The sequence below is a fragment of the Mangifera indica genome, chromosome 5 (assembly GCF_011075055.1).
Source record: "Mangifera indica cultivar Alphonso chromosome 5, CATAS_Mindica_2.1, whole genome shotgun sequence".
NCBI classification, from domain to species: Eukaryota; Viridiplantae; Streptophyta; class Magnoliopsida; order Sapindales; family Anacardiaceae; genus Mangifera; species Mangifera indica.
Window position 1 is genome coordinate 3,904,091 of NC_058141.1, and position 8,097 is coordinate 3,912,187.

The following is an 8,097-nucleotide window of genomic DNA, read 5'->3' on the forward strand; positions in this document are numbered from 1 at the left end:
TAAAAAAAGGTAAATAAAAGAAAAAAATGTATTGCTTAATTTAAAAATTACACTAGTTTATTTGATTTCCTTGATTATTTTCTTTTTTATTTTAAATATAAATAATTTTTTATTTATCTTTTAACAATGTATTTTCGAAGTGATATTAAGTGGTGTTAATTTTTTTTTAATTTTAGTGATTTTATTAATGTCTTTCTTGTCCCTCTTTTATGTTAAGAAAATAGAACTAAAAAGCAAAAAATTACATATTTTAAGCAACAAAATAAAGAATGAAAACAAATAAAACAAAAAAAAAAAATGAAAGCATTAATACAAACTATTATATCTCTAGTTGAATTAGGTAAGAGATGAATCGACGATAGTGTTAGAATTTGACTTGTTAGTGATTCATTTTCTTTTGTTGATGATTTTTCTTCTTTTTTACGTTACTGTTCATGAAATCGAATAAGTAAAGATCATATTAAATTTGAATCAAATTTAAACCAACCTTTATTTGAGTTTAACGCAAATGTATCCCTATTTAAAACCCACATGTAACAACTACTTTCAAACTTTGATGTCTATTTTTTATCTTGTTTGTTTGGATGGGAGTCCCCTTAGTGTTAAAAGAGTTAAGTATTGTGAGTTAAAATGGTTGAGAATTGAAGAAGAAGACAAGAAAATGTGGTCCAATGAATTAAAAACTTATAAAAGGATAATTTCTTTATTTTAATCGTTATTTTTCTCTAAATTATAATGAAATTTTTTAACAAAACGTGAAGAAAAGTGCAAATTTGTCATTTTCGACTTTAAGAGTCATAGTTCATAATTTTGACATAGTTCAAATGAGAAATAATCATTCTTCGTCTATATTAATCAAAATTCAATTTTCTCGGAGCTTTCCAATAATAGGGTTTGAAGTTTGAACTCCACCACCTAGTGTGGTGTTTGCAAAAAATTCAAAAGTTAGGGTTTACAAATAATCATAAAAACAAAGGAGTAAACAGTAAAAATAAATCAAAATCACTCTCAAAACACTGTCACTCTGTGTACTACTCAGCCAGATTTAAATCACAATCTAGAGAGAGAAAAATCAAAGCAAAACAAACGCACGGTGTTTCTCTCTCTACATTTCGAAGTTCAATCTTCACTTCACTCCAGCTGACGATTTCTCAGTTCTGACGCCTAGCATTTGGATCTAAACGTTGCCGTTTTGGATCAGTGGTAGGTTTCAGGTCAAGTAGGTAGGCGATCAGATCGGTGGAGATAATGGCGGAGGTTCCCGGCGACGGAGTTGCTGTGGCAGCGCCGGAGTTTATCGGAGGCGCTTCTGTCACGACGGAGACTCCGTCGGCGCCGTTCGCAGTGTCGACGTCTTTCAAGGAAGTAGGTAAGAGCTCCTCGAGGAGGCGAGTGTCTATGAGGCCGAGCTTCGATGCTGACAATGAGTTCATCACGTTGCTGCACGGCTCGGATCCGGTCAAGGTGGAGTTAAATCGGTTGGAGAATGAAGTCAGAGGTGTGTAATGTGGCTCGATCTGGTCTTTTTGACTTGACTCGTGTTGTTTTTGGCTGCGCTTTGTGGTGGTTATTTATTTAATTATCTTGTTATAATTATTTAATTTTTTTCCTTTTTCATATTTTTTGGTGTTTGTAGATAAGGACAGAGAATTAGGGGAAGCGCAAGCGGAGATCAAGGCTTTGAGATTGTCGGAACGGTTAAGAGAGAAGGCTGTCGAAGAGGTCAATTTTTAACTCTTATTTATTACTTTTCTTAATGAAAGTGATGGGCTTATTTAACTTAGCGATTTTTAATTTGGGTAGTTTAAGCTTCATTTAAAGTGATTTTTCCTTTAATTTGTCAGTGTGCTTAAAGTTTTCTTTTAGTGGAAATATTATTATTACTTCAACTAAGCGCTAAAGATGTTAAGTTGTAACATTTTCAGCTTACATACGTTCTTTCATTGTTATGCATTGCCAATGTAACATATAGATCCCGGCAATTGAAGGAGAAATAAACCAACTTTCATGTTTATGCCTGCCCCACTCAGAAATGTACTTTGTCCAAAGAGATGAAAAAATCTTCCTTTTGTCCTCTGAGAAGAGATTTTCATTAATTGACACATTTGGGTGAATTCATCATCATGCCCATTTTTTAATAACCGTAGTAATCTTACCATGTTATTGATGTTCTGTCTGGGTATTGATTTGAAGCTTACACTCGATATGACTATCTTATTCTAACTTATCACATCTATATTAGATGCTATATTTTCAGTTGTAATACAAGTTTTTTCATTTGTTATTCAAGTATTTTTGCCATTCAACATCTAATATATAAGTGCTTAAATACTAATGTGGCTTTCAGATCTTCCTATGCCTATATTGCTGTTAAAATGAATGAGGGATAGACCTGCTGAGATATTAAAATTTACAAATTCTGAAATCTATGCTACTTTCATTGTGTAAAATTGGGGTTAAATGTGTTGCATCTACTTTTGAAGCTGTTGGAAGATTTTATTTTGTCACTGTTTGGCATCAATTTTCTTTTTCAATTTTGATATGCCTGGTGAATTTGATTAGTTTTTTTTTTAAATTAAAAATCTTTTACCTAGTTTTGATGTTTGGTACTGTGATCTGGTCTGGTATATGGTTTAGATTGATGCTGACCTTACTTTTCTGTATTCCATTTTTATCCGTAGCTTACTGATGAACTCTCGAAGGTGGAGGAGAAGCTCAAGTTAGCAGAATCTCTTATTGAAAGCAAAGTATTGCTTAAAACCTCTTTCAACTCCTGCTTTGATGTTCTCTGTGGTAGCATAATTATGTACTTATTGATTAAATATGTTTTGCAGAATCTTGAAATCAAGAAAATCAATGATGAGAAGAAAGCTTCCATGGCAGCTCAGTTTGCTGCTGAAGCCACACTTCGAAGAGTTCATGCTGCTCAGAAGGATGATGATATGCCTCCAATTGAAGCTATTCTTGCTCCACTTGAGGCTGAGCTTAAGCTTGCTAGGCAAGAGGTATATATGCCTTCATGCATGGTGGTCGGTCTTAGGAATTTGATAAGTAATGCAATCCTCCAAACACTTAGTTAATAAATTCTGAGATCCTTACAGATTGCAAAGCTTCAAGATGATAACAAAGCTTTAGATCGTCTAACCAAGTCCAAAGAAGCAGCATTACTTGAAGCTGAGAGGACTGTTCAGGTTGCCTTGGCTAAGGCCTCTATGGTAGATGATCTCCAAAACAAAAACCAAGAGTTAATGAAACAGATCGAAATTTGCCAGGTATGGCAATCATATATATTTTTAATTTCATTTTGTCAGAACTTTAGGATTTTTTTTTTTAATGGTCTGGACTATGTATAAAGCTCTGGTGTAGTAACGTGTTTGTTATTTTTGTATATTAGGAAGAAAACAAAATTTTGGACAAGATGCATCGACAAAAGGTTGCAGAGGTTGAAAAGCTTACCCAGACTGTACGTGAGCTGGAAGAGGCTGTTCTTGCTGGTGGTGCAGCAGCTAATGCTGTGAGGGACTACCAGAGGAAAGTTCAGGAGATGAATGTAATGTGCCAAAAATTAGAGAATCAATTTTTTTAATTCATGCTTTTAGTTTATATTTTATGACACAATTCTCAAAGTGTCTATGACTTTGTTTTAAGGATGAAAGGAAAACTCTGGACAGGGAGTTGGCTCGTGCAAAGGTAACTGCAAACAGGGTGGCCACAGTTGTAGCCAATGAATGGAAAGATGCTAATGACAAAGTGATGCCTGTGAAACAATGGCTTGAGGAACGGAGATTCTTGCAGGTTATTGTTGATGTTTAGCTTCTTTATCTTTCTATGTTTGGGGTCTCGCTAGCAGTTTCTTTGGTCGAATGAAACTGCCTTCACTTGCATCATTTATGTGCTGCTCATTGCAATTCTTTATTGTTACAGGGAGAAATGCAGCAACTTCGTGACAAGCTTGCTATCATGGAGCGAACTGCCAAGTCTGAAGCACAGTTGAAAGTGAAAAATCCAATCTGTATTAAAATGTTTGGCAGGACTTTGTTTTCTGGTTTCAAAATTAAAGCATTTGTTGTTGCATTTTCTAGGAAAAGTATCATCTGCGGCTCAAAGTGCTAGAGGAGAGTTTGAGAGGATCTCCAAATGTTACTAGTCGCACTACACCTGAGGGAAGAAGTGTCAGCAATGGGTCTTCTCGTCGTCAGTCACTGGGTGGAGCTGATAACATCTCAAAGCTGACCTCGAATGGCTTTTTGTCAAAAAGAACACCATCTCAGTTGAGGTCATTGTCTTCTAGTACAATGTTGAAGCACGCTAAAGGAACATCAAAATCATTTGATGGAGGCACAAGATCATTAGACAGGGGTAAAGTGCTTTTAAATGGACAATTCAATCAGTCTTGCAATGCAACCAAGGACAATGAAACACCTAATACTTGGAAAGGAAATCTGGACGATAAGTCCAACAATTTCCAGTCAGGTGATACTGAGGATAGTGTTCCCGGAGTCTTGTATGATTTGCTGCAGAAAGAGGTCGTATCTTTGAGGAAGGCTGGCCATGAGAAAGATCAAAGCCTCAAAGATAAGGATGATGCTATTGAGGTTGACATTTTCTCCTCTCTGCTGGTGTATTCTTTTATTTTATACTAACGGTTAATAATATCTAGATGCAACTGCTGTTTACAGATGTTAGCAAAGAAAGTAGAGACATTAACTAAGGCAATGGAGGTTGAGGCAAAGAAGATGAGAAGGGAAGTAGCTGCAATGGAGAAGGAGGTAGCTGCTATGCGTGTGGAGAAAGGACATGAAAATAGGGCCAAGCGGTTTGGTAATACCAAGAGCCCTGTCAGCAGTGCTCAGCTGCTTCCTGGAAGGTACCTGTAGATTGTTTTTCTTTTACCCTCTCAGGTCTTGTGGTCTAATGGTTGAATTTATCTGAATTTTGTATTGTAATGTTTTATGTATGTTCTAAGTTAGTCATCCTGATTAGTGGTTACCTTGATAATGACATGGTGAATTATTGACCAGTGCATGATCCAGAATATGGGGTAGAGTGGCATTACCTAGAAAGTTTTGTAGCACCATCTTTGCAAGTTAGCTCTGAAATAGTTGCAAAAATCCAATCTAAGAACTAGTGGGAGGATGCTGGGATCTAGATGAAGGGAAGGACTTAGTTGTATCAACAATTTTTCAATTAAATAAAAAAAACTGATAAAAATATAGGTGTTCTCTCGTCATGTTACTATATTTTTTTGCATAAGTTCTCATTGTGTTACTATTTGATGCTAACATGGTTAAAGTTGTTTTTTGCTATACTAATCTTCAATATACTGATTAAAAATCACCCTGGATTGAGAAGAATGTGAGAATCTATTTGTACTTACTGAAAGGAAATTTGTATCTATTTTAGTAACTCATCACAGTGCTTCAGGTTCTGCCACGGTTAATTCCCTTATCTCTTTTCTCAATCAAATGCTATCCAATTCTTAGTACAAAAAATGTTTTACGACACAGCATAGTTTGACTAGTCCTCATACATGTGCAGAAATGTTTCACGAACTGGGTTAACACGCAGTACACAATGACGAAAAAAGGGCAGGGGCATCAACAGTGTGGAGTATATCTGCATAGGCCTTGTTCAATTGATCCATTTCCCTATTTTTTATTTTTTGTTTCTCCCTTGGTGATTGATTATAAGATTGTAACATGCATGCCGAAGACCCTGTCTCTGTTCATTTATTGGAAACTTGCTGAGAAAAGAAAGAGAAGAGAACAAAATCAGAGGAAGAAACCATCGGTGTGCGACTGACATAGAAAAAACTCTTAAATTCCTCTGCTTAGAAAGAAACCAGAAGAAAGAAAAGAAGAGAAAAGAAAAAAAAAACAAGAAGAAAATTGACCTTGGGCTAACCTTTTTGTCAGGTATATTCTGCTTAATATAATTTGAGTGGGCAGTGGTTGTGTGGTTGTATAGGTAGCTTATTGGGTTTTTCCACTTTTTCTGTTTCTGATTTATATTTGTAATCTGCAGCAGCTAGTGTGATTGTTGGTTGTTATTTGTTAATATTCTTGTAATCAGATGAAAGTATCAGGTCTTCTATCCTATGTTTGTGTTGTTCATCTATAGTTCTTGTTGGTTTATAGTATATAGTTGTATATCGGTGATGATATTTGCACCAACAAGAGGGACATTGAACTGTCGGGAATTTAGTGCAAAAATGTGAAGAGACATGCATAGATAGAAAGACAATTGATTTTTAAAATGGCTTGGTCGGATATATCAAAAGTTTACAATTACGATAGTGATATTATTCAAATAATATGTACTGAGAATGTGTTATAATGCTAGAGTAGTAATTGAATGTAGCAGTGTTTTTCAGCTTGCCTTTTCATTGTAAAGAATTTATATTGGTGGACGATTAACTGTTTTGGCAGAGTGCAAAGTGACATGATGAGTGCCGATGTGATCCCAATATGATAGAAGTGTAATTACGTTTCTTATTACAACTGTTGAAATTGTGGAAAATGATTTTTAAGACAATAGGAAAGAGTTATTTAATGGACAGAGTGAGGAAGTCGTGGCTATTGTGGTCTTTGTTTCTTGTTTGTAATTTTTGGATGAGATCAGTGCTTTCTCCCTTTCTTCTTCTCGCATAAAGAAGTTTTAACCGCATAATGAATTAACGAAAGCCAGAATATGAAATAATTCTGTGATTTTCAATTCCGGTAGACTTCGTCTATCCTGAATTTGCATTATAGGGGAGGTTCTATCATTTCCTTTCTACTGAGGCTGTTGCAGGAGTCTGGTACCGTTACTGGAGTATCTTCTATCCCTGGATTATGATCTGGTTGGACTTTGTTCTCATGATCTAGTGAAGGAAGCTTTCCTGTAAAGTTACTGGGCCTGTGAATACATACGTACATGTATGTATGTATGTATGTATGTATTAGTTTTCAAGAAAATATATTTTAATTCATAGTTGTGTGGTGAATAGGATGTACAATTTGTTCATAATTGTTGTCTTCCTAATTTTCAACAAAACTCTGTAGGGTATTTGTCATATTCAATTGTTATTATACCATTTTTAGATTCCATATTCTGATTATGGTTGGTGCATTTCCATCAAGACAATGTAATAACACAAACTCAATTTTAGAAATTACTATTTATTTGACACAACAATAATTTCTCTCAATTTTAACCAATCAAATGATCTCCAAATTTTGCAAATTATATATCATTGGACAAAGCATTCAAAGAGTTTTCTAATGGTATCTAATGTTAACCATAACTTAATCAATAAGACATTTAAAACTAGTTTCAAGGTTTGTTGGCAAAAACTGGAAATTGCAAAAACATACATTGTGAACAGTAATTTGAAGCATATAACACACATTCAAGTCTTCACACTTTGGATTTCAAGAAAAACATAAAATGTAACCAAGACATAAAAGAAAGTTCTACCAACCTTGGGTCTTCCATCACTAATTTTCCACAAAAAATGATTGGATAAAAAAAATGAGATAAAAGCCAACAAAGTTTTTCTTCAAATTTTCATTCAAAGTGCTAACCAATTCTTTACAAATGAAGATCTACCTTTTTATATAGGAGACATGAATGACAATGATACAATATTTCCCACAAAAGTCAACTAAAAATGGTATGAATTAAGCTAAGTCATTCATCATAAACTAAACCCATGCCCAAATTAATGAATACAAGACAAAATAGAACATCTTTTTCTAAAATGTAGGAAACTTGTTTCCTAACTAAGACAACTATCTTTTCTTCTAATTCAAAACCAACTAAAGACATACTATAAGTTCTTTGAGCTTCAAAAATGAGTCTGGGATGTTTGGACCATTATTGGGCTTCAAAAGTTGTACTTTTGGTTCAGTTGGAGCAATTATATAAGTAGATCTTAAGTCCACTTAAGAAGGCTATACCTAAAGGTGGATTTGGACCAAAATTGAGGAGGTATTGCATCCTTGGGCTTGTATGTTGCTGGAAATTTATTCATCTTAACTTCTTGGGTGGCATGGTGAATTGAGGAAGATATGGAGCTAAAAAATGGAGAAGGACCCATGTATGTATCATCCTCCC

At 34.7% G+C, this 8,097-nt stretch overlaps 1 protein-coding gene across 1 annotated transcript; it reads left to right on the forward strand.

Annotated features, from left to right (window-relative positions):
* Window positions 1-968: 968 nt before the first annotated feature.
* LOC123216557 (microtubule-associated protein 70-1-like) lies at window positions 969-6,119 on the forward strand. Its single transcript, XM_044637007.1, has 11 exons — window positions 969-1,498; window positions 1,637-1,722; window positions 2,682-2,747; window positions 2,835-3,005; window positions 3,102-3,272; window positions 3,395-3,550; window positions 3,649-3,795; window positions 3,925-3,996; window positions 4,083-4,595; window positions 4,680-4,867; window positions 5,539-6,119. Exons 1-11 carry the CDS (start codon window positions 1,249-1,251, stop codon window positions 5,576-5,578), a joined length of 1,860 nt encoding a protein of 619 aa, XP_044492942.1. The 5' UTR covers window positions 969-1,248; the 3' UTR covers window positions 5,579-6,119.
* Window positions 6,120-8,097: the final 1,978 nt, after the last annotated feature.